Source organism: Amblyomma mixtum, chromosome 10 (assembly GCF_055824585.1).
Source record: "Amblyomma mixtum isolate Tamu chromosome 10, ASM5582458v1, whole genome shotgun sequence".
Lineage (NCBI taxonomy): Eukaryota > Metazoa > Arthropoda > Arachnida > Ixodida > Ixodidae > Amblyomma > Amblyomma mixtum.
The window spans coordinates 154,726,367-154,753,763 of record NC_143021.1 but is presented as its reverse complement, the minus strand read 5'-3'; the positions used below and the strand labels follow the sequence as shown (position 1 = coordinate 154,753,763).

Sequence of the window (27,397 nt, the reverse complement as noted above, 5' to 3'; positions counted from 1 at the left end):
GTTGGTAGTGTTAAAAATATATACACATTGATTGAAAAAACGGTTGAATGAGTACGTTGAAAACAAAAAATGACTATATATACAACGAAAACTTATTTACAAGATAAATGCACGCTCGCAGCTTCATACACCTCGCTCCATCTTGCTCGCGCAACCGCACAGTCGAGTATTTGCACACACACTACTCGCCGCTCGTCGTTTTCTTGTCCGCTGTCTTGATTGTTCTCAGCTTCGTTGACAACCGGCCACTAAAAATACCGAAGCACAAACACAGAGGCGCGCACACATGCAAGGGCCTACTTGCCGCAGTATCCCCGAATACGCACTGTTGGAGCTGAGGGTTCAGGACAGGAGTGCCGCTGAGCGAAGAGGTAGATGGCGAAAGGAGAATAGGTTTATTTACATTTTACATTGGTGGTTAGAAGTGAGACGATTCTGCCGCATCCGTTGTCGAGTTTTATATCCTTCTTGTTCCCTAAAGTCCCTAGGTTGAGGACGCCCTTGCCGGAGTGGGAGGGGCCTAGAGCTTTCACCTGTGCGCACACACACGACACTGCACTCATGGTCACGCCCCCTTCACATGTGGAGTCTGAGGGAAAGAAGGTTGTCGTCGAGGTAGCGTTGACGGCGGTAGGTGATGGCCTCCGGCCAGCCGAAGGTTTCTGCGGGTCACCGACATCTGTTGATCATCAAATGCCACCCGCCGCTCGAGGCCAGACGCGAGGTCACGAAAACGCCGAAAGTGGTTCCTCGTGCTTGGGTCGGAGATGAGGCCCGCCAGCTTGTCGCGGTGCTTGGGCACGCCAAAGAGCAACCGGAGACGAGGCCCTTTGTTCCCTGGCACGGTCACGGCAAATGGGGAAGATAACGTTCGTCTCCCCGAGGCGGCGGCGGCGTTCTACACGTGCAGGCACTTTATGAAGGGGGTCTGGTTTTGTTCCTGCACTCCAACCGGGCAAACTCCGTAATTGAAGTCAGCTGGCACCTGGGTCCCCTCGGTGCTTGTGGTCCATGGCGGCAGGCCCGAAAGCAATCACCCTCAAGTCGCTAGCAGCCATACACAGTAGAAACAGGCGTGCTGGCGGCCACCCGGCGAGACTTGTTGTCGTCGTTCCTAATAGCACTTTGGGGGTGAAAGGAACGCCTCGCGACTTCCGAGGGGAAGGGACACTCGCCACTCCGGTCGGAAAATTTGTTTTGTGTGTTTTTATGGGGTTCAGAGCCCCAAAACGACTCAGGCTATGAGGGACGGAGTAGTACAGAGTTCAGGATAATGTCGACCACCTGGGTCTCTTTACCATGCACTGACATCGCACAGTACATGGGCGCTGTTGGGATTTGAGGCCCAGCCAGAGGTGACAGGCGAGCCAGGCGAGCCAGGCAGGCGCCATCGGGCTGCCTTGACCAAAGGCGCTGGCTTCCGGAGAAGATGCAAGGAACGCTGGTGTGGGGGCGCCTCTGGAGACTGCGTCGCCGTGAACAAAAGCAACTGCTAATCCCCTTTGCCGAAGATTCTGAAAGCGGCGCTTCTACCGAACTGCGCTCTCCCGTGGATCGGAGGAGACAGCGAGCGGCGGCGGCGCCAACTCATCGCCTGCTTGCCCTTGAGCAGCCCGACAAAGCGGGGGTGGACACGGCTGATTTGTCCCTCCCTCCTGAAGAATTCATCGGTGGCCGGATTGTGCACTGTCTGCCTCCGTGTGGCTATCTCTCTAGAGATCAAAGAAACAGGCACCCATCTCAAGACGCCTCGAAACACATGCTCGCCGGTGCCGCTGTATGTCTGCAACGACGCGTCCCCGGACGCGGCACTTCGCAGATGTGACCCAAAGCTGGAAGCGGGGCCGCTTTTACTCTTTTTGCTGAGCGCACCGCCGCCCCTGGTGTGCGGCCATCACTCACGGTTAGAGTGAGTGATTTTCCAGGGGGGTGCAGCCGCCCCCCCTTGCCCCCCCCCCCCCTCCGGACGCCCATGCTGAGGGGCGACAGACGCAACGGGAGAGAGACCGAAGTTGAGGCCGGGCGCGCGAGAGACAAGCTCAACCGGATGACACGCGATTGTAGAACACTGCCGGGTGACGGCCATGACGGCCGCGAAGGCCGCAAATGTGATACGCGCCAATCTCTTTGGCTGCAGCCGTGTAGCCGCTCCGCCTCCCTCATTGCGCCGCGTGGCGCGCGCGTCTCCACCTTCTCTTTCGCGCTGAACTTGAAGCACACAGCGGTACGGTTGCTAAATCGGGCCACAGGGCGAGGGACTACCGACGTGGAAATTTCCTGGGTACTGGCACACACTGGGAACCCTGGGAACGAGAGGCTCACACGAATGCTCGAGGTTTCGTCAGCGGAGAATACGAGCCGGAGGTTCCGGAGAGGTTCACGATAGATGGGCTGGTGTCCTTTCACGACATTACTAACCAACACAGACTTCAGCGGAGAATTTACCAGCCCCCGGACAAGTAGCGCAGGAATGGGTCTGGCGAAGATTGCAGACTAGATGTTTCCTCAACCCATACGTGTTACACAAAATCTACCGGGACATTCAGCCGGAATGCAGATGGTATCAGGAACTGAAAACCTATGACCACATATAATCGAGCTTTAGTATAGCGCCTCCACCAGCCGGATATTATGCGTGATCTTTCTCTCGATCTGTGGGAGGACGTGTTGGCCAGCTCAGGACCGGTTGTCCAGACTAGGGCCCTGGTTTGGCCACCCAGGTCGCCGTCGGCCATGGGTTGATGGCCATCTAGCTTGAAATCGCTCATGTGCATACGCGTTCTGACGAAAATAAAGTTTTCCATCCATCGATCGGTGAAATCTATGACAGCGGCTGGAAGCGCTACGCACTAAATAACTAAGAAGGCATGCATCTGCGTAAATTTCCTGCCCCTGCATTGCAGACGAGCGTGACACGGCTTTCAGCTTGCCGTTTCAAGTGCTGTGAGTTAAATGCCATTCAAGGCTGCTGAAGGTAGCCTTCCAAAAAGGAGTGCGCATCTCAAATGCCGTCCTTAAGGGTCTGCAATACCTTCCTCTCTAACTTCGAAGGCGAACATGCAAGACATTCGCAAGCTAACATAGGACAGTGTTCGATTACCAGGACCTTCCGGCACGACGTATGCCAAGCCTATTCCTCCCATCTTCACAACATTACACCGTACCTCTGCTACGTTTGAAATGGATTATCGCGCTTGTGTTTTCAATTTCATCAGCGTAATAAACATAAAATCCACCAACTTCTGTCTGTTTCTCATTGATAAAATAAAACAAACATTGACGAAATATTTCCTACTGTCTTGGTACCACGCATACCAAATATCAAAAGGTCAGCTTAAAGGCCGACTTGACCAAAATTTCGTAAACAGCCTTTGCAGTGCGCATAGAGATTCATCTTGAGATGCAGCGAAAAGGAAAGAAGGACGACGTAGACACAAAGGAAACGGCGAGCGCTGACGTGTCTCTGTGTCCTTTGTACGTCTTGCGTGTCTATTTCGTCCTTGTTTCCTTTGAGCTGCACCTCTTTACGATGCTCCACCGACTGGCCCACACGAAGATATTGATGGAGGCGTATTAAAGGGAGGCTACGTAGAAAAAAAGCTTGTATTATCAAGTTGGCATTTTTGAGCGGGCACGCGCGCCAGAAGCACACGTGCGATGTTCTGTGCCTGCTCTATGGTTATAGTCTTTTTAAAAAACTGAACTGGCTTCTCCTTTCCTTTCTCATTTTTCTCCCCTTTGAAAAGTTATTCCTGCCTGTGCATAGGAATTTTGAGCAGGTGCAGTGACGCCAAGGAGCAGCTGGACGTAACAAAAATGGAGGTCTAGAGAAATAAGCGCTGTGCAGAGCGAAATAATACACCAGAAGCAAAATTTGTGTTACGAAACAAATATACATTGTTTTTCTCCCCGAGGACAGTGCATAAATGCGGCGCTGATTTTGGGCTAATTCATATTTGCGTGCCTCGGCTGGGCAATCCACTGTACGCTGCAAAATATACACCGGTTGGAAATGAACCAAACTTTATGCGCTGCTCTGATTACTGCATTTATTTAGAGCCACTTAAAGCCCGTATACTACAAGTACGGAGAAGTTTTATAAATTTATGAACCATACAGATGTCCAGATCGATGTTGGTGTCGATCCCCAGTCGACCGTACACCCACCACGAAAATCGCTGGTACGCTGTGTATAGGACTCGATTGAATAATAATGCATAACTTACAAGTACAATTCCTTTGAAAATAATATAATTTACAATAACTTATTGCGTTCAGGCCTCAGAGGTCGTAGAAACGCACCGCATTGTAATGCTAAAGCTTCGTGCATTCGAGTTCAAGTATGAACTGCGCGGGGCAGTAAGTAAGAAATACGGCGTTTAAAGTAACGCGCGTACGGCCTTCCAGGATTCTCATCCCGGCCTGCGAGTCATCGCGGCAGCAAATACCCTCGGTGCGCATCGGCCAGAACCGCACCTTCCATAAACCTTGTACCCTACTTATTGCTCATAACCTATCTGCCTTGCTTAACACACTGATCTCAGAGAATGTCGACGTTTTATATGTCTCATTATCTTGTCTGTGCAATTATTTTTTCTGCTATTGTTGATTATGTTCCCATGGTGCTGGTTTGTCATAATTGTTACTGTACATCTTTGTAATTGATTTCAGTGCATTTTTTTTCTGTGTTGCCTATTTGTGCTATTATGTAACCTATGTATCTTGTTAAATTAACTATGTTTTTTATTGCTGTGTCTCTCTGTTTTATTGTTTTTACGTGTGCTTTATTATCATTGTTTTCAAAGCAATGTACCCCGCACTGCTGCTGCTGCCAATAAGAGATTTTCGGAGTTCTCAAAGCCGTTCCTGCAGCTTTTTTCCTCAAACCTGTCATTTCTGAAATGTGTATTACTAACGGAAAATGAAGCACTTACTTCTTTATTGCAGGCCATGAAGCGACCCTGATGACGCGGAGAGCAAGCGATCATCGTCATCTAAGCGTTAACCTTCCTGCAGATGTGAAGACCTTTTGAGGTGCAGCAAAAACATCAACGCCAGCCATTTTGCCGATTTTCTTCAGGTTGTGCGAGATCCCGTGAAAATACGGGATAACCGCATCTTTATCTGTCCTCTCTTTGTTTGCCCCGCAAATCTTACTCACTGGTGCGTTCTGTTTTTCAAGCATGTTTTCGGCAAACTGATGTAAACGGAGCGGGCTGGTATCCTGCGCTACACAGGCGCTGCTCCTGATTGGAAAACCTGTATCCTACCATATTGTAACGTACTTGCTGACGAAGGGGGGCTTTATTAGCAGGCACGAAAGGGAAGGCCAGGCAAGCTGTGGCAACAACAGCGACAGACTCCACACGGCGCGAGCCCTACTTCGTCGTCGACGCCCTACTTCCTATGCGCCACTGGTGCACGCGACAGTGTGTCGGCGTCTTCGTGTCTGCGGCCGGACTTGTAAACAATAGTAATGTCAAATTCCTGGAGCCGTAAGCTCCAGCGTGCCAGGCGTCCAGATGGGTCTCGCAAATTTGCCAGCCAGCATAGGCAGTGGTGATCGGTGACCACTTTGAATGGGCGGCCGTAAAGATAAGGGCGAAACTTCATGGTGGCCCACACGACCGCAAGACATTCTTTTTCAGACTTGGAGTAATTGCTCTCGGCGCGGGAGAGAGTACGGCTAGCATAGGCGATAACCCTCTCAAGGCCGTCTTGGTGTTGAACAAGGACCGCGCCAAGACCGATGTTACTGGCGTCGGTGTGGACCTCGGTATCGGCATCTTCGTCGAAGTGCGCAAGAACGGGAGGTGTTTGAAGGCGCTGGCGGAGCGTAGAGAAAGCGGTCTGTTGCTCAGTGGTCCAGACAAAGGAGGTGGTATTCCTTGTGAGGCGCGTCAACGGCTCAGCAATCGTGGAAAAGTCCGCAATAAAGCGCCGATAATACGCACAGAGACCCAGGAAGAGCTGGACAGCTTTCTTGTCGGTCGGAACGGGAAAACGTGCGACGGCGGCAGTCTTTTCGGGGTCCGGCCGCACTCCTTCAGCGCTCACAACGTGACCCAGAAAGTTGAGCTCTTCGTAACCGAAATGACACTTCTGGGGCTTCAGGGTAAGGTCTGCCGAGCGGAGGGCTTCGAGGACAGCCCGCAGGCGCTGGAGATGTTGGTCAAACGTTTCCGAAAAAACTACGACGTCGTCCAAGTAAACAAGACAGCTTTGCCACTTGAGGCCTGTGAGGACGGTGTCCATCATCCGTTGGAACGTAGCCGGGGCAGAGCACAAACCGAAAGGAAGCACTTTAAATTCATAGAGGCCATCTGGAGTCACAAAGGCGGTTTTTTCGCGGTCCCGTTCGTCTACTTCAATTTGCCAATAGCCGCTCTTTAAGTCAATGGATGAGAAGTACTTAGCGCGCCGTAATCTATCCAGCGAGTCGTCAATGCGCGGCAACGGGTAGACGTCCTTTTTGGTCACACTGTTCAGTTTGCGATAGTCGACACAAAACCGGAGAGTGCCGTCCTTCTTCTTAACAAGGACTACAGGTGAAGACCACGGGCTTTGGGAAGGTTGAACAACGCCGTCGTCAAGCATTTCCTGAACCTGAGTTTGGATAACCGCCCGTTCTTTAGCAGAAACACGATAAGGCTGCTGTCGTATAGGGCGAGCGTCGTCATAGGTGATGATGCGGTGCTGCGTGATGGGTGTTTGACGAACCTTTGAGGAGGAAGCGAAGCACGACTTGTATTCCTTCAGCAGCTGTTCCAAAGCCAGGCGTTGCTCCCGAGACAGGTGGCAGTTTATGTCGACGTTTTCAAGGGAAGGTTCGTCAGTGCCGGCTGCCGCGGACGCAAAACAAACGGGAATATCGGTAACAGGTTCGGCAGAAGCGATAGCCGTTCCTGCAAAAAGGTGCCGGAACTCATTAGAAAAATTAGTGACCAGGACCGCAGACCGGCCACCACGAAGCGTCAGTAGACTGCGAGCGGCGCAGATGCCTTGAGTAAGCAGGAGTGAACGGTTAGCCTAGGCGACTGCTTCTGCGTCATGCAAGTCGTTGCAAGTGACTTCAACCAAAACACTGCTCCGTGGCGGCAACGTGACACTGTCTGCAGAAACACGAAAGGCGGCACTGCGGTGGCAAGAGTCGGCGAGGTGGGTCGCGTTACTGGTCGAAAAGGTGATGATTCGTCGGCGGAGGTCGATGACAGCACCATACTCCGGCAGAAAGTCAATGCCGATAATGAGATCGCGGGAGCAATTGCACAGAACTACACAACTGACGACGAACGTAGATCCCTGAATCTGAACGCGAGCCGTGCAAATACCCTTTGGAGTAACGAGATGACCACCGGCAGTACGGAGATGCACTACAGAACAAGGCGTAAGGACCTTTTTTAGAAGAGTCGCCAATTTATCACTGATAATTGAATAGTCGGCCCCGGTGTCCACTAATGCACTGACTCTGTGACCGCCGAGAAGAACAGGTATGTCCAAGGAAACGCAGCTGTTTTGGTCAGATGACGGTACTATCTGTTCACGGTCGGAGCGTAGCGGCGGCGGCGGGAGGTCTTCAGCGCAGCGACTCCCAGCGACCTCGCCCCCGAATGTCGCTGGTCTCAGTTTTCCCGGCGAGGGCTCGGCGAGCGACCCTGTACTGCTCGCGGGGAGCTGTGCGGGTTGGGGGAAGAGCGCCGCGGAGAAGATGAGCGCGGCTGATGCGGCGCACGGGCTGAAAGTCGCTGTTCCGCGAGGAAGTCTTCAATGGCTGGACGCCGGTGGCCAAACCGGGGTCTGGGCGAATCGGCTCGAAAGCCCTGCAGACCGAGGCGTCGATAAGAGCAATTGCGGTAGAGATGGCCTGGTTCTCCGCAGTGAAAGCAGAGTGGCCGGTTGTCAGGTGTGCGCCAGACATCGGCCTTCCGCAAGTGCACTCGGCGATCGTCGAAATACGGGACTGGTGGAACTGGGGACAGCGGTGCAGGAGGCGTTACTGGAATCGGCGGTGGCGAAGCTGCAGCCGGGCGTCTCGCAACTTCAGCATAGGTGGGGCGGCTGTAGTCTCTCGGCAGAGGTGGTGTTTCGACGGTAGGGCCCCTGAACGCCTGTTGCACCTCCTCGCGAACAAGAGCGGAAATCGAACCAAGTGCAGACTGCGAAGGGCTGCAAAACTTGAGGACCTCTTCACGCACGATGGTGCGAATCAGTTCGCGCAAATCGTCAGGGTGGCTCCTGGCGGTGGCAAACGATTCGGTGACTGCAGCAGCATGCACGGGCCGGTTGTAAGTCGCAGAACGTTGTTGAAGGACCTTTTCCATCGTCGCGGCCTCGGCAAGGAATGCAGCGACGGTCGATGGTGGGCTGCGCACGAGGCCTGCAAAGAGCTGTTCTTTGACGCCGCGCATGAGTTGGCGCACCTTTTTCTCTTCGGGCATGGCCGGGTCAGCTCGCCGGAAGAGCCGAGTCATATCCTCCACGTACATGGCTACAGACTCATTCGGCATTTGAATGCGAGACTGCAAAGCCCGTTCAGCCCGTTCTCGGCGATCCGTGCTGGTGTAGGTCTCCAGCAGGCGTCGGCGGAACTCATGCCATGATGTTAGCGCATCTTCTCGGTTCTCGTACCACGTACGTGCCCCATCCTCCAGGCTAAAGAAGACGTTTCGAAGCTTGGCTGCGTCGTCCCACTGGTTGAACGAGGCCACGCGTTCAAACTCGACCAGCCAGTCTTCGACGTCTTCGAGCTGACTGCCATGGAATGGTTTGGGCAGTCGCGGATTCTGCAAGGTATAGTAGGCTGCAGCTGGCATAACAGGTCGATGGGTGGGTGCTCTTGCAGTCTCCAAAAGCCCGTGTTCGGGAGGTAGGCCTTGGTTTCTCCGGCTAGCACGGTGCACAGGGGTGTCCACCAGCGAAGGACTGGAGCCCAGGGTATGCGGAGGAGTATTAGACATATACAGGGATCTTACCCAGCACCTCCACCAGACTGTAACGTACTTGCTGACGAAGGGGGGCTTTATTAGCAGGCACGAAAGGGAAGGCCAGGCAAGCTGGGGCAACAACAGCGACAGACTCCACACGGCGCGAGCCCTACTTCGTCGTCGTCGCCCTACTTCCTATGCGCCACCTGGCAATACTAGGTAGCAATATGTAGGAAGGATTTGTTGAGGACGCAGGTTAAGCACGACTGAAGAATTCCTTTCCTGACCAGCTTGGAGTGCGGACAGTGGAAATGGAGAAAGGGTTTGATGGCTCTGGGCTCAAAGGTCCAACAGACGTGTCCGGGTATGAAATGTAGTCCTATAAGTAAAAACCTTATGAAGTCGTTTTTTCTATATTGATCTCCCGTTTCTAATGGCTCAAGACACCTTGAAAACATCAAAAGATGCTTGCTTGCATTAGCTGTAAAATGATTAATTAAATTTCTTTCCTCAAATACCCTATGGGCCCTCTCGGGCATTACGTAAGGGGTGGGAGCATAAGCAGAACACATATCTTTCACATACGCACAGAAAAACACTGCTGGTAGTTAATGCGGCACTCAAGTAAAAGTCAAGAAACATGTTTACAAGGAAATGTTTAGAAATTTTTAATAACAAAAAGAAAAACGAAAGACAAAGACACTGATTGTGGATGTGTCGTGTACCAAAGTAGTTCTTTCGCTCGAAAAACTAGGATTCTAGATTGACTAGTAAAACTGAATGAAACACCGAACACTATATTATCACGGCGATCGTCGAGGGTGGTTTATTGCAGCCTTTTAGTGATCGGGCTAAAGGTGGATTCTTGTACTTTTCTGACCGGACGAACATGGGATTAACTTTTTAGGCGGGATGGATGTGGTGTGAGGCATCCTGGGGTCAAATGATGTGTTGATGTGATAGAGTGTGTGAAATAAAGGAAATCTAGCGAATATTGTGCGCATTGCGAGTAACCGTATTGCAAGGCATCGGTGGAAGCCCGCGGCGTTGTTAGGACCATCCCTTTCTGCGGTCCCGGCGCCCTGAAGAGGCGACCTCCTCGTTAACCTCCGTCGTGTGTGTGGTCAAGAAGCGCACAAGGCGACGCAGGCAGACGCTGACCAGCTAAGGCAGCGACAGAGTTAGAAGGAAGGATGGGGAACGTTTTCCCGGAACAGTCAAGGCCCAGTTTGCGGGAACGATGCGGCTGCGTGCGAAAGCGCTGGTAGGATCGCACGGTTTGCTAATGGTCCTACGTGGAGTTGTCTCACACCCGAGGCGTCGCCCCGCCGAAGCCGCCTAACGCCGTCCACCCCCTCGTCCTGACATAGCAACGATCCTCTGAATTGGAAGGCCGGCAGAGCCATTGTAAGGTGAATTCCGCTGGACGAGACTGGTCCAGGCGCTTGCTCTTGACTGGGAGTAATCAAGCGTGACGTTCGGTCAGCAAGGATGAGGCTATAAGGCTCTGTGACGGTTCTAAAGCCCGCAGACGTTCCATGTCAACAGATCACGGGAAACGGGCTGGCATAACAAGACACAGCTGGGCAAAAAAGATGCCACTGCACGTTTAAGGGCAGCAAAGGCAGGGTTTGTGCCATATCCTGGTATTCGGGGGACGCCTGTAAACAGTCGCGATGAAGGCGAGTAGCGTAGAAACGCGGTTCAGCGCTTCCATTTGTTACTCCCGGCGGTAGTAATTAATTTGTGGCCGATGATTCCCTTAATGGTTGGAACCGCCAGGGTAACAAATCATCAGGAATCCGGCAACACATTGGAGTGTTTTTGGTGTCTTTTCATATGTTTTCCTCTTTTTTATTTCGTAGAAGAGGGGGTTTTGAAACTTGCACAGATTGGAAGTCATGCAATGCAGTTTGTAAAGCAATCAATTGTTGAGATTGCTGTGATTTGGTGATGCAAAATATAGGCTAGGCTACTGGATCTTTAAAATCGGGCATCGAAGCCTGGAAAACTGTTCTGAGCAAGATTTAGGTCCCTAGCGCCTTCGCGAGTACGAAGACAATATGAATCGAGCTGCTTTATTCTGGGCGGTTTCAAGTAGATCCGTTAGGCTGATTTGGTAGGGATTCCAAAACACTGATGCGTATTTCAGGGAAGTACGAATGAGGAGATGGAATGCTGCAGGCCTCATTTTTCTATCGGCCAGATATATGCGTCGTTTCAGAAAGCCAAGTTTCATTTGCCCTCTATGTGTAATATATTCTATGCGCTCACTCCATGTTAAATGAGAATGCAAGAAAACGTCGAGGTACTTGCACGTTGAATGCGAGTCTACTATGCTATCATTTATTAATACGAAAGCAATAGATGGCTCAATCTGAAGGTCATGTTCGCAAAAGTGTTCGGCGAAATGTGTTGCCAAATGGCGTCCGTGCTACGTGTTCACAACTTGAATGTGTAATTGTGTTTGAGTGCGATGCAATGGATTGAAAAATAAATGACCGGCTTAATATGTCGTGATGAAGACTGGCGAGGTCATGTTGTTATATAGGTAATGCCAATTAATAAAAAGTAATTATTGACAATTCACAAAAATTAATTGAGGCAAATGAAATTTATGATGATAACAATAATGCAAGTGATGAGGAAGATGAGTGAAGACGTCATACCAAAGTCGTGGCAAGATGAAGCCAAAATTTTGGTCTCGTTACAAAGTGTTGACATGATACCCAAGTCACCTGGCAAAGATGACACAAAAAATTCAGAAGTCACAGGAGATTATTGATGTCATCATACCCAAGTAACCGAACAACACTAGGAGAAAGAAATTGTCAAAAAACAGTTCACATGAGTTGGCCTAAAAAATTGCTACTTGATGCAGCGCTAATAGCAGTGATTTGAGAGATTTCAGTTTCGCACCCACTTGCTTTCGCATTTTCCCAGTGCGGGTCACCGCAATCCAGTCAGAGTTTTTATGTATTTTTTTAGACTTTGAAAACGAAGTGAACTTTGAGTATTTAGTTCTGTGCTTTTTAATTTGCTTCAGCATTCTGAAGCAGCATTGTTGCATGTTGCACAGCACTGCCGATGTTGCACAGCACTGCCGATGTTGCACAGCACTGCCGAACATTTGAGAAATTGAAGATGCGGCGAATAACACCGAAGTTCGGTCTCTTGGGCACAGTCACAAAAGTCGCCGCAATTGGTACTGCTTCCGCAAGTGATCTTGCCTCCACTATCCGCCAGACAGTTCGAGAGGAATTGTCCCGCTGCCAGACACCGCCGTGTGACCACGCGTTCGTTTTTCTGCAGCGGCCGGTAGAGCCGATTTATATCAACGCAACGAACATCGCTGCACAGCGAACGCCTCAGTATTCTCGACCGCTCAAAGGTCAGAGGTCGCAACAGGACCAACGGTGCTACGAGCGGCCACCACCTGTTCACGACGAGAACGAACTATGTGATGTCTTCTCAGTGGGTCCCGGCATCGATGGATTCTACCAGCCACGAACCTTTGAACGCCAGCCTCTTGTTGGTTTTCGCTGCGGGAATCTCAGACACATTTCAAGATTTTTCGCCGCCGTCAACCTTCGCGATACGGGCCATTAACCTTCACAGCCCGACCGGCCTACAAGAATGCATCTACCACGACTTCGCACCCCTTCAACAAAACTTCGGCACACTACCCTTCAGACTCATCCCCGGCGTCGTATTGGAGTGTGACTCTCCTCCTGCGCTTCGCACGCGGCAGTCTCCGTCACGTCGTCCGGGAAACTAGCCAGCGGAACGGATAGAGGTGAGGCCACTGGACGTCCGCTCTGTTCCGATATCCCTCGTCCTGTTTGAATGCTTAAGAACAAAGTTTGTGTGGTCATTACTGGTGTGTGTGTGTGCGTTAGCTCTCGTTGATGCAGATGCAACAGTTTCTGTGATCAGTAGAAGGGCTTGCTGGGACGCAAAGTTATCTTTAAATACGATGAAACCTCGACGTTTTGTGGAGCGAGTGGCGAACCGTGGCGTCCTCTAAGAGTGTGTAATCTGGAAGTTGAATTGGGTGGAGCTGTTTTTCAAGCGTAATTCTTCATTATCTCTACCTTTACTCATGACGCCATTTTAGGAATGGACTTTCTGAAGCTGTGTGCAGCAGCAGTTGAGTGTGTAAGTAATATGCCATCTCGGATACAAAAACTACCTGTAGCTCCCTGGCTGCGTGCGGAGGCACAAAGGAATTGCCTTTAAAGCACCATGGAAAGTCAAGGGAGTTCACAGTTTCTTGGGGTTATGTACCTATCTACGGCGTCTTATTCACCGCCTTGCCGACATTGCCTATCCGCTGACGTACATTCTCAGCAAAGGAGCTTCGCTTGAATGAAGTCCCGAGTGCGATGCCTCCATCTGCCAGCTGAAACTTCCTTTGACCTCACATCCCGACCTCCGGCATGTCGAGCCCTCCGCACGAACAGAAGTTTTTTCTCATTCTAGTGGTGTTAACATCGGCGCTGTTCTGGTGTTTAACGACGCGATGACCGAGAGCACGTTATTGCGTATACGCGAGGCACTGCCTCAGCAAGCCAGAGCGCAAGTACACTGTCACGGAACAAGAATGTCTTGCTGTGATCTCCGTGCAGAGATTCCGATCATAACTGTATGGCCACCCATTCACCATTGTTACTTATCATCCCTCCTTCTGCTGTATCGTAAATCTCAGGGATCTATGCGGTCGCCTCGCACGCTGGGCCTTACGTCCGCTGGAATATGGCTTCAATGTCGTTTTCAAGAGTGGGTGAAGACCTCCGATGCAGACTGTTTTTCGCGAATGGCGCTTCCCTCGACAGATTGTGACAGTGACAATTTCGACCATTGCACCTCAGCTATCGTTCCAGAGGTACCTGACGTTCAAGTGTTTAAAACTGATCAGCGTGAAGATCCGGCTCTACAATTCCTGTCTGCCTCTGCGCGCAACCAGGGAGCTAGTCTGCTTTTGTATCCGCGATGGTCTGTTATAGATGAACTGCTCCCTGGTGGGCCCACGATACCTGCTCGTTGTTCTAACAGCTGTGCGCTCCAGCATTTTGGGTGTCATTTTGGGTGCCTCCGGACATGTGGGATCGGCTCCAACGCTCCATCGAGCTTAAGAGCGGTTTTACTGGCTGAAATTGCGTTCCACGACAAAACGATATGTGGTCAGTTGCACGCAGTGTCAGCGCCAGAAACGCCCTACCTATGCTCCACCTGACCTGCTTCACTCTGTGACACCTCTCAGCAGTCCGTTCGAGCAGGTTGGAATTTATGTCCAAATCTCCAAATGGCAATCGCTAGATCGTGGTCTGTACGGGCTACCTGACACGTTGTTGTGAAACGGCTGCTCTACCGCGGCTACCGCGCACCAAGTGTCGCTATTTTTTCTGTGCTCTATCCTCTTACGGCATGGGCCACCGCAAGTAGTAATCAGTGACCGAGGCCACCAATTCACGGCCGGTATCGTAGAAGAGGTGCTACGTTTGTGCACAGTTACCAACCGGCACTCAGCGCCACATCATCCACGGACAAGCGGTTTGACGGAACGCTTAAACAGAGCACTCACCAACATGCTTGCCAAGCATGTGGACTCTGACCATAAGAACTGGGACACCACACTGCCCTTCATCATATACGCCGTCAATACAGCCGCTCATGAAACAACCGGCTGCAGTCCATTCTGCCTACTGTACGCTCGCCCGCCTCCCTACACCCTTTACACCACCCTACCATTTTCTCCCCGTGACAACCTGTGTATCACCAAGATCCCCTATTTAGCTGAAGAAGGTTGTCGGATTGCCCGCCTGTGATCCATTGCTTCTCAGGAGGGCTTCAAAGACTGCTACGATAGACACCATCGGCACGTTGTCTACGCTTCGGGTGATATTGTCTGGCTTTGGCACCCAGTCAGGTGCCGCGTCTTGCACCAAAAGCTGCTGGCCCACTGCTATGACACTTACGTGATTGTGGCCATTATTAGGGTCCTCACATATCAGATTGCGTGCCCCACTGCCACTGGCCGACGTTCCGAGAAAACTGAACTCTCACATGCCGCTCGTCTGAAGCTATGCCACTCCTGGGACGCAACATAACTCGCCCGGCGGGCTTCGTCTGCGTTGGGGGGGGGGGGGGGGGGGGGGGAATGCCACGGACGAGCGAAGACGAAGGAATGGAAGTGCGAACGTGGTGGATGTGGAGGCTGTTGGACGCCATGGGGAACTGGCTTGGTGCACCTAGTGCGCCCGGTTTGAACCGACTTTGAGCAAAGCTTTTGCTCCTGTAACAATATTATAAATAAAAGCGGACATATTTCTGAACCCCGAGGGGCGCACAATTTGTCGAGGGTTGGCCTGGAGATATACTCATTTAGTTTAACCACCTGAAAAAAGGCTGGTTAGAAGTTCTCAAAGCCATCGTCTCATTTCATTATCTAGTTCGATATTACGGATTTTAGTAAGTAATAGTCGTTTGTGAGGTGCACTGTGAAACGCCATCAAAAATCTGCGAAATACCAGCAGCATAATCAGACAAGCGCAGAGAAGTATAAAATACAGTTACCAACTCGTAAACCTGCGTTTGGCATGAAAGCTTCGGAAGAAAACCACGCTGGTTGTTTTAAAATCAAGTTATTTTGGATCAGATGGGCCAAAATGGGCCTGCGGAGAATGTGATCAAGCAGTGGCCAACTAACTGAGATCAGCTAAATAGGCCTGTACTTGCTGAAAACAGTACTATCACCAGTATTAAGTATTGGCAGAAGATCAGCTGCTTTTTCTTCATCCAGCACACATCCAGACTCAAATGATTTGAAATATTAGTGAATTTTGAAATGTATGCCACAGGTTTTCTGTGTATACGCCTGCGATGTATCTAACAAACTGCTCGCCGCATTCTTCTGGCTTACAGAGGTAACCGTCTTTACCTAGCATAGTTGCAACCGACTAATTTTGTTTCGGGTTTGCAGTATTACAGATCTTTTTCGGGTATGTTTTTTAAGAGTTTGGGTAGGGTGCAATTAAAATATTTCTGCTTTGCTCCAATCAGTTTTTTGTTTGTTTGGAGATTTCCTGGTACTCTTAGCAGTCTTCAGACAGATTTGACCGACTCAATTTCCTATAGGCCCTTTCCTTCCTTTTCATGCATCTTTTGACTTCACGGATGAACCATGGGCCACCTATAAGTATTGCTACTGAAGATTTGGGCAAACAGGAACTTTTCTCCATATTTAAGCTCATCGCGGAATAAGCCTCAGTTTTCATTATATATACGGCACGCAAAGCTTGACAGAAACTCTATTACAAAACTTTGCAACATACCATTCATTTTTTCAGTGTCGGTTCGTATTTGCATAATTTTTTTTCTTGTCATTGTGTTGTAGACCGAATGAGCAATGCACGACGCTGTGATTACTAAATTCTTACAAAATTTGAGCACATGCTATACCCAGATTGGTTGTCAGGATGAGGCAAGTTGATACTGGTATTTAAAAACACACTGCCTGACGTTCATAAAACCTAGATCACTACTACCATGACAAATGACATTGCGGGGCAAAGGCCCCCCATGTCTCCCCAATTAATCTTGCCCTTTGCCAGCTGCAGCCACTCCACTCGCGCAAACTTCGTGATCTCATCCGCCCACCGAACTTTCAGCAGCCCCCTGCTATGGTTTCCTTCTCCTGGAATTATCTCTGTTACACTCAAGGACCAGCGACTATATTGCCTTCGCATTATATGCCCGGCCCAAGCCCTCGTCTCTCTCGTGATTTTGTCATGGATGTTATTAATCCGCGTTTCTTCTCTCACCCTTTTTCTCTGAACTTTCAACCTATCATTTTTCTTTCCATAGCTCGCATCGTTGTCCTTAACACAACCGGAGCCCTTTTCGTTAGACTTCAGGTTTCTACCCCATAGGTGAGTGTCAGTTAAGATATAGATGTTGTTTACTTTACTCTGAGGAATACTGATAAACTGCCATTCATAATCTGGGAGAACGTGCCATATGCGCTCAATCCATTCCTATTCTTCTAGTTAGCTTCCTCTCATGATCCGGATCAGCTGTCATTACCTGCCCTGAGCAGACTCATTCCCTTAGCACTTCCAGCGCCTGGCTACCAATTGTCAACTGCTCTTCCCTTCTGAGGCAATTGGACATTACTTTTTTTTAGGTTAATTTTCAGAGCTACAGTCCTCACCTTCCTGACTGACGCAGTGACCATGGTGTGCAGTTCATCTCCTGAGCGACCTAGCAAGGCAATGTCTTCACGGAATCGAATATTAATGAGGTATTCTTCATTAACTCTTATCCCCAGCTGTTTCGAATCCAGGTGCGGGATCACCTCCGGTTAAACCGCCGGCGAATAGCATTAGAGAGATCGTGTCACTCTGCTTTAATCTAATTCTTAGTAGAATTTTATTGCTGACTTTATGGAACACTGTGGTAGCTCAGCAGTCTTATATTGTCACGCAGTACTTACGGCTGTACAGGTATGAGGTATACAGTGAAATTTGCTGATCTGAGCCCACAGGAGACGAAATGTCTGGCATCGGCGAATGTCGGACTTTGGATGATGGGGACGCGCACTGATTGTACAGCAGGACATGTCACGCAGTGGTGGCGGCAGTCAAAGCAGTGATGAAGACAGCTAAAGGTTCTTCCAGAACAAAACTGTTGATTAGGCTGACCTGCGCACACAGTGGACTGATTGACTCGGCGGCGGCAAAAGCAACGAGCGTGCTCGGCGGTCGTCGAACAGAATGCATGTCGCTCTTAGCTTTGCGCAACTTAAAGATGACAACGAATTTTGGAGATAGGGCGTGCAAAATACCCACGACAGTCTGTAAAACCATAGAATCACTTCAGCCTGGCTGCGATTCTTCGAGAAAAATCTGGTCGCGGCTTCCATCCCAAATAAAGCGATAAGCCGCGCCCTGGCGGCGTTCAACACGAAAAAACAAATACCATTCCAAAGGACCGCGCATTACCTTCCTCTTCAAGCAGCATCAACCCAGTCATTTACAATGAAATTCAGTGAGTGCAAAATAAACACTGAGAACGCAAACATGTTGAGTCATTCAGCGGCGCACAACATGGATTTAGCCGTGCCACATGTACAACTTCTGAGCGTGTGCGGCGCCGATGTGATGCTGTCGCTCCGTCGGGGGCCACATAGCAGTCTAGCTGTCGAAGCCAACGAATGATCGTGTAGTGGCCGAATTAGCGGCCCTGAAGGTTATCGCTCAGTCGGTGTCGGTGCATGGCGTTCACATCCATACACGGTCACCTGGCTTCTATTTTACATTGCTTCGGCACAAGTTGTACAGCCGGGCTTCAGTGCGTTGTTGGTGTTTGATCCGTAATCGGTCAAGTCGTCGAGCTTCTTGTGCGTGCTGAAGGTGGCAGTGACGGCGATGTTATCTTCTGTAACGTGGGGCATGGTGGCGTCGAGTGTTGCCATGGCCTTCCTGCCATTGATAAGCCTAAAAGGTGTCACCTGTGTGGTCTGTTGTACCCCGGTGCTATAGACGAACACCGCATGAGTCAGCACGACATCCCAAGTCTTGTGCTCGGCGTCGGCATACAGGGCAAACTTGTTCGGCTATAGTCTTGTTCAAGCGCGCCGAAAGACTGTTGGGCTGCAAATGGCACGCAGTTGTTCTCCGGTTACTTGTTTTAAGGCAACAGCCTTTAATGCCTCATCGTTGTCGACAGACGGTTGCCAGCAGAGGTGTCACGCTTTTTCTAGTCAGACCAGAAAAAAATCTCTGTACACAATGGGATCTGAACTACCATCCTTCCGTTCCGCAGCCGAGCGTGCTAATGGCTACGCTACTTCCTGGCAACGCATATCTCTTTCTCCTCGTCTAGGACGCTGGAGAGTGTTTCCAGAAATGCGCCGAATCATACGGATGCCTCCTAAACGCACTCCAGTGTCCCCAGCATTTAAGATTCACAAACAATTGTGTACTTAACATCTTAACCACACATCAATGACACAAGCAATAACACCGTGCACCACACTGTAGATCAACAACGTGCTCCCCCTAAATTTTTGTTGAGTGTACCGCAGGATGGCGTGCGTCCGCTCCACCGTCAACGCCGAAATGGCACTTTGGAGGTGCCGTGTTGCACAATGATGCATTCCGGGAAAAATTTCGCTACTTCTGCTGCTGTTTCGTTAGGTGGGGCTTTTGCCTCAGCGTAGCGCGTCTGGTAATCGGTCGCCACAATGATTCCCTTGTTGCCAGATGCTGACCTTTGGAGAGGGCCTTTTGAGGAGAGGCGCTCGAGCTGGTAGGTCCTAGGAAGGCGTAATCATCGTCGATCGGCGGCTGTGCATCTACAGAGGCTCGTGACAGGCAGTCAGCGTCAGAGTGCTTGCGTCCGTACTTGTGAACGGTGGTGACGTCGAACTCTTGGAGTCATAAGCTCCATTGTGCGAGGCGGCCAAACGGCTCCTTCAATGCGGCTATCGAGCACAGCGCGTGATGGTCAGTGACAACTTTGAAAGGCTTGCCGTACAAGCCTTGGATGTGACCCGCGATATCTTATGACACTACTTCCCTGTCGTGGAATATTACGCGTCTCTCTCGTGGAATATTTGGCCTCCGCTTTGATAACACGCTTCTGGCGTACTCTGTTACTGTCTCGCGGCATTTGTGCTTCTTCAAGCGAACGGTGCCTAGTCCCACGCTTCTGGCGTCTGTACGATTATCGGTTTCGGCTTTTTCGTCTAAGTGACCAAGCACGGGAGGCAAATCGAATCAAAGTCAAAAGAGCTACTCCTGGGGCTAGTTGGAAATACATAAGCGCTTCGTCCTGTGTGTTCTTCCCTTTTCCGTGTTTTTATAGCGCTCACCAATTCCTTCAAGTATGGAATCGAAGCTTAAGTTCCTGGTATGCTTCAAATTTCGAAGCTTCCCATCTGAATGGCACATCGGACTTAGCTTCCTCAAAGCCTGGCGAAGAGGTAAACGCTCTTTACAAACCGTCGGTATTACGCGAAAATCTCCAGGAATTGGGCCCACAGATTTTTTTAGGTTCGGCTGTGGAAACTCTGCGATAGCGGCGTTTTTCTGCGGGTCCGCTGTATTTCATCGTTGCTTACGATGTGCCCTAGAAACAGTAGCTTCTCCCAACAAAGTAACACTTCTCTGGCTTGAAGGTTAGCCCTCATGACTTCATTGCCTCGAGCACGGTTCGCAGCCGTTTAAGATGATCGTCAAAGGTCTACGAGGAGACTAATACGGCATCTATGTATACGAGAAAAATTTGCCACTTGAGGCCCGCCAGTACTGTGTACATTATACGCTGAACGCTGCTGGGAGCAGAACAAAGTCCAAATGGCATTAACTTGAGCTCCTAGAGGCCATCAGGAGTGACGAAGGCGGCTTTCTCCCGGCCTATTTCATGTACCTTGATTTGCTGATACCCGTGGTTTAAGTCCTCGGACAGGAACTGTCTGGCGTCGCACAGGCTGTATAGGGGATCGTAGATGTGGGTTAGATAATAGACAACTTTTTTCGTTGCGCTGTGCAGTCGGCGGCTATCGATGCAGAATCGGCTATTACGATCCTTCTTCAGGAGGACGAATCAGGGCTCCAGGGGTTCATCGATGGCTGGATAGCATCGTCGCGTATCATTTCATCCTGTTGGTCCTTGATGGATTGCTGTTCTTGCGGCAGCACACTGTAGGGGCTTTGGCGGCGAGGCCGTGTGCGCTGGTCGGTTTGTGTGGAATTTGGCAGTCGGCCTAAGCCAGACATTGAGTGATGAGAACGAGCACTCGCTGTAGAGCAGGGCATGCCACCTAGTGATAACGGCAGTTCAGGAAGTGATGAAGACAGTGAGTTAAATGTTCTTCTGAAACAAAACCGTTGATTGTGCTGACCTGCGTCCACAGTGGTCTGAATGACTTGGCAGCGGCGAAAGAGACAAGCGTGGTCGGTGATCGTCGAAGGGAATGCCCAAAGCTCTCGGCCGTGCAAAATTTAAAGCTGACAAGGAGCTTTCGAGATATGGCGTACAAAATAACCGCATCAGCCTGGAACAACGTAGAATTACTTCAACCTGGCCGCAATCCTTCGAGAGAACTCTGGCCGCGTCTTCCATCAAAAATAAGAGTTTAAAAATTAGCGCTGCCGGCATTAAACACGTAAAAATAAACAGTGCAACTAATACCTCCCAGTATTTTCACTTAAGACTCGCCTACAACCTGGTTCCGCACCGCCTGCATAACTGCTGCATAAGATACTGAAGTTGAAAGAGTGTTTAGCTTTGATGCGGTTTATTATTTTTGATAACTGTGACAACGAATCTTTTACTGCTTGCGAAGCATGCACTTTTTCAGGTTTTCGAAGTGTCTTGAGGTCATTCGAACTGACGCATGAATTATCAGAAAACTACTTCATAATGTTTTTAGATATCATCATCATCAGCTGCAGCAGCAGCCTGACTACACACATTGCAGGGCAAAGGCCTCTCTCATGTCTCTCCAATTAACCCTGTCCTTTGTCAGTTGCCGCCACTGTATCCCCGCAAACTTCTTAATCTCATCCGCCCACCTAACATTCTGCCGTCGCCTGCTACGTTTACCTTCTCTTGGAATCCACTCCGTTACCCTTAAGGACCAGCCGTTATCTTGCCTTCGCATTACATGCCTTGCCCAAGCCCATTTCTTCCTCTTGATTTCAACTAAGATGTCGTTAACCCGCGTTTGTTCCCTCCCCCACTCCGCCCTCTTCCGATCTCTTAACGTTACACCTATCATTTTCCATTGCATAGCTCGCTGCGTTGTTCTTAACATAAGCTGAACCCTCTTTGTTAGCCTCCACGTTTCTTCCCTGTAGGTGAGTACCGGTAGGATACAGCTGTTGTATATTTTTCTCTTCAGGGATATTGGTAAGCTACCATTCATGATCTGAGAGAACCTGCCATATGCGCTCCACCCCAATCTTATTCTTCTAGTTATTTCCCTCTCATGATCCGGATCTGCGGCCACTACCTGCCCTAAATAGACATATTCTCTTACTACTTGCAGCACCTTGCTGCGAATTGCGAACTACTGTTCCCTGGCTAGGCTGTTCAACATTACTTTAGTTTTCTGCATGCTAACTCTTAGCCCCACCGTTCTGTTCTGCCTGTCTAACTGATTGATCATGCTTTGCAGTTCTTGTCCTGAGTGGCTTAGCAAGGCAATGTCATCAGCGAATCGCAAATTACTCAGGTATTCTCCATTAAGTCTTATCCCCAACAGTTCCTATTCCAGTCACTGGAATACCTCCTGTAAGCAGGCAGTGAAGAGCATTGGCGAGATCGTGTCTCCCTGCCTGACACATTTCCATATTAGAATTTTATTGCTGACTTTATGGAGAACTATAGCAGCTGTGCAATCGTTATAAATATCTTCCAATATTTTCACATAACACTCTTCCACACCCTGATTCTGCAATTCCTGCATGACAGCTGAGGTTTCCACTGAGTCAAATGCTTTCTCGTAATCAATGAAGGATATATATAGCGCCGCCGCGGTGGCTCAGTGGCTATGGTGCTCGGCTGCTGACCCGAAAGACGCGGGTTCGATCCCGGCCGCGGCGGCTAGAATTTCTTTGGAGGAGAAATTCTAGAGGCCCGTGTACTGTGCGATGTCAGTGCACGTTAAAGAACCCCAGGTGGTCGAAGTTTCCGGAGCCCTTCACTACGGCGTCTCTCATAGCCTTAGTCGCTTTGGGACGTTAAACCCCATAAACCAAACCAAACCAAGGATATATATAGGGGTTGGTTATATTCTGCGCATTTCTCTATCATCTGATTGATAGTGTGAAGGTAGTCTATTGTCGAGTATCCACGAAAGCCTGCCTGATCATTTGGTTGACTAAAGTCCAAGGTTGTCCTGACTCTATTAGCGATTGCCTTAGTAAATACCTTGTAGGCAACGGACAGTAAGCTGATTGGTCTGTAATTCTTCAACTTTCTTATAATTAAGATGTTAGCGTTCTTCCAAGCTTCTGGTACTCTCGAGGTCACAAGGCATTGCGTATACAGGGTGGCTATTGTTTGTAGCACAATCTCTCCTCCGTCCTTCAACAAATCTCCTGTTACCTGATCCTCACCAGCTGCTTTCCCTCTTTGCATTGCTGCTAAGGCTTTCTTTACTTCCTCCTTCGTTACTGGCGGGATGTCCCATTGCTGTACTCGACATTTTCCAACCGGACACGTGTGCGGGGCTTTAAGAAGAGAGACAAAAAAATTCTTGCTGGCTTTCCATTCTGAGCATCAGAATCTGGTTGAGAGAAGAATTGGGCAATCGTGCTGTACCAGTGCCCTCAGTAAATCTTGCCTGTGTATTGTGGGATACATCTTTTCACACTAGGTGCAGCGCTTGTATTGCGCAGGATACCAGCCCGCTCTGCTGACGTCAGTTGTCCAAAATATGCTAAAAAAATAGTTCAACGTAGCAGCGAATGAGCAGAATGAGGCTTCTCTGCTCCTGAAATGCCCTGCCGAATCTACTGAAGCGCTATCGCTAAGGTCACCACCATCGCGAGTTCTATGCGAAACCAGTAGCACTTTATAGTGTGACAAATCAGTCTTTATTCTGCTGGCCTGCGGTAAACAGTACAAAGGGCAGGAAGGAACATGCCTTAACGAGATGCTATGGAAGAATGCTGGAGGTGTGAATTAGAAGGCAGAGAACAAAATGATTAAGCACATTCTGGAATCCTGTAAGTGCTTCTCAGCGCTTCAAAACACAACAGTCCTGCGCTGATGTTGAAGGCAGCTTGGAAGGAAAATAGTGGAAGCCATCGAAATTGAAAGCTCCGGGAATACGCAGGTCAGCAATTCATCTATATCGCTCAAAGAGAAAACGATCAGGTACGTTAGACATAAGAAAACTCAATGATCATGATATGAGGAACGCCGTAGTGAAGGGCTCCGGAAATCTCTACCACCCCGGGTGGTCGAATTTTCCAGAGTCTTTCACTAAGGCGTTCCTCATAGGCTGAGTTGTTTTGAGACGTTAAAGCCCCATAAACCAAACCAAAGCAAATTATTCACCCAGTTTAATGCTAGGGCGGATGTGATAACTAAGGCGATATGATAAGCCTGAACGGTGATTTCCTTGTTTTGTTAAGAGCAGTCACTACATAATAGGAGTCTAATTTCGATATAAACAGCATTTGTTCGCTGACCTCTTATGCCAACAATTCTGGAAAAAAGCATTTTTATACGAGAAAGAGTTTATGAACGCAACTGTTTCATATAATTAAGAATTTAAATGCCGAAATCAATGTTTCCCTAGATCTTCAATCAAGAGGATTGCATTTTTGTTGCTATTAACGTTTTGGGGATTGTCAAAGGCGTTCCCCATTGATTTTCTTTTGCAGGCATAGCTGGCTGGTTTATTGGTGTTTAACCTCCGGAAGCAACTCAGGCTATGAGGGACGCCGTAGTGGAGGGCTCCGGAAATATCATCCACCTGGGGTTCTTTAACGTGCACTGACATCGCACAGCACACGGACCTCGAAAATGTCACCTTCATCGAAATTCGGCCGCCGCGGCCGGGACTGATGCCGAGTCTTTCGGGTCAGCAGCTGAGCGCCGTAACCACTCAGCCACCGCGGCGGGGTTCAGCAGACTTAACTGCTGCATGCGAGGGATGAAGAAAGTTTAAAAGACAGATTTTTCTACCGATCGTAACAATGGACCCTTAAAATATTTATTTTTACAAAATTTCCTTACAATAAACTAAACTTCAATTTTTTTAGAGATGGGAGATTAGGATGGTCCTGTCCACTTCGTTGTCTCTTTTTGTCCCCGTCTCTCTGTGCTAGAAATTAGGTTGAAAAATAAGCTTTACCTCTACTATGTCGAGTAACGAAAGACCTGTTAATGCACCTGAGGCCTGCGGTACTGAATTGGTTGGGTACAACCGCATAACAAGGCATATAGTGTGGTTGCCTGAAAATCAAATCCAAATGGACTTGTCTCCTTGTCTGCAACGCTGACCAGCTTTTTTGACGGAATTCACACGTCGCCGCTGATATAGCGAATATGCGGATGTACCCGAATATGCGTAGGCGGTCAGCGCATGGAGCTCAGTCTGGAGTAATTAACTTGCATATGCAATCTCGGCTCTTTGTAAAAAATGAGATACTGGTTTTGTTTGCACGCTAATCTGCCAATGTTGCTTGGGTTACGTTTTCTTTTTAGCGCCCTTTGAAAGCACATGGTGAAAAGATCAATGACGCGGTTAGCCACCAGGTTACCTCTCCCAAGAGGCCCAAATCTGTTATGCACTGTGCCGAGTACCAAGAGCAGCTGCTGCCTACATTCATCACCTATTACACAACAATGAAAAATTGCGGCTTGGCAGTTGTGTATAGCGCTCTGAGAAGCTTAACTTATCTGTGAAAGATCGCTATTAGAGCAAAGTGAGCATTGGCACGGCAGGCATACAAAGAAGTATTTTCTTTGTGAGCATATTTAGCGCGCTTTCTTGATTGGTTGAGGAGAACTCTACCTTCTATAGTGCTTGAAGAAACCGATGAGAATGAATATAGGCATGCACCAAAAATTTAATGCTTAAACTGAAAATGATTTGTGTACTAGCGTTCTTTAGTGGGGTCAATTTCTGTACGAAATGGTCGGAAGTATGAATGCAAACAAGAATTTAGTATGTGAAGCCATGGCCGTTTGTGTGCTAGCGCTCTCTAGGGGAATGCTGCTTCATCAGACGGTGAGGTAGAGATTTAAAACAGCAATTTTTTTGCGAACACATAGTCATTTGTGCGCAAGTGATTTCGAGTGGCTAGAGCTTCTGCATCAGATTGTGCTAAATAAGAAAGCCCGTAAAAGAGAATTTGTTATGTGAAGCCCCTAGCGAGCTCTGTTGGGCACAGGTGCTGCTTCAGATGGCGTGAGATATGCATGCAAACAAGAGTTTATAACGGGAAGCGGTAGTCTATTATATAATAGCGCGCTCTAGCGGGGACAGCCTAGGCATGCAAACAAAAATGTCTTATGCCAAGCTACAGTCTTGTTTACAGGCCCTGAGTAGTGAGGAGAGCTCCTGGATCTGAAGTTCTGAACTAGGCATGTAAACAAGATTTTGTTACTCGAAGCCACACTCTTCTGTGCACTACCGCTCTTTAGTGTGGGCAGCTGCTACATCGTACGTTCTGAATTGCGCACTGAAGACATTACTAGCTCACAGCTAAGGCGGCACTGAAAATGGGATGTGTTGCCGGTGGCGATGCTCCGGGTGACTACGATGGGCTCGGAAATGCCTAACATTTACTATGCAAATATCTCGCGAAATAGCGCCTTTATGATACTCACGTAAGTTTGCGGGGTATTTGGCCTCACGAATGGTTATTAGAAGCTCGCATGATTTTCGACTTTTCCAATATTTATTATATTGCAGCAATACAATTTATCTTTAGACCTAATCTGAGGAGCTCAAAAGCAGGGAAACCAATCTGACAAGACCTTCTTTTATAAGATTCAAATTTGCTAGTCATTAGCCAAGCCAGTACCACATTCTTTATTTTAACCACGCATCAATCGTACACTTCATTCAACCGCTGTCTCGATGACCTTATATTTCCGCTCTATGTGGCAACAAAAAAAAAGATACGTGGAGCGGAAAAAAGACACAGACACCATGAGAGACAGAGACACGACACAACGAGAGCAGCAACTTTCCGCAGTAATGCATCAACTAGCCAACATCAAGTGTCCCGCTTGCTATCTTGTGCGGATGTTGCTGCGTTACCTCAGATACGTACCTTCTGTTCCACGATGTATTTTCCCTCCTTTTAAAGTATTTCCAATCGAAAGGCTGAAATGAGAAAGATAAATATCATTTAACGAGAGGGAACTTATGAAAGATGTATTTTAAAGAACCTGAAACTTAAATAACGCGTTCTTGGGATTATTATGCTTGAGCATTACAGATACGTTTACTTATTTCCAATAAAATTGTGATCACTGCTAGAAAAATGTGCTCCTGGGGCGCGATTACGAGTTGCTCAAAATCGTCTCAATCGGAAAGTGTCTCAAAAAGTGTCTCATTTGCCCCGTTCCTATTGGTCGGTCGTGACCAGCGGCCATATTGTTTTTTTGCGTCACCGGCCGACGTCAGAAGTGCGCCAGAAGTGGTGACGTTGCTTGCCTAATTATGCGAGCCGATTGAGACGATTTTTTGAGACTAGAACGAGTGGTCTCAAACCGCTCGAGACAGAAAATGGCGGTTGTTTACATGGCCGGTGGCCGCGCGAGCAGCGGTGTAAGAGGGTGCATGAAGACGGTTTTGACGTGCCGGACGAGTTGTTTCGACGTTTTGACATAGGAAAGAGCACAATGGCTGTGCGACGAACTCGGCGTTGAACTTGGAGGTGTGCGGGTGAGTGCGCGGTCAGTGGAGCGGCAAGTGCCTGTGCGCGCCTTCGCCG

General features: G+C 49.1%; 1 protein-coding gene across 1 annotated transcript in view; it reads right to left on the bottom strand.

Moving 5' to 3' along the window:
• The window catches only part of LOC149327426 (venom metalloproteinase antarease-like TpachMP_B), a 99,975-nt gene that overhangs the window by 22,706 nt on the left and 49,872 nt on the right, over positions 1-27,397 (bottom strand). Inside the window, exon 7 of the mRNA XM_089564877.1 lies at positions 26,732-26,784. Coding sequence (XP_089421003.1) covers positions 26,732-26,784 — 53 coding nt within the window. The remainder of the gene's footprint in view (positions 1-26,731; positions 26,785-27,397) is intronic.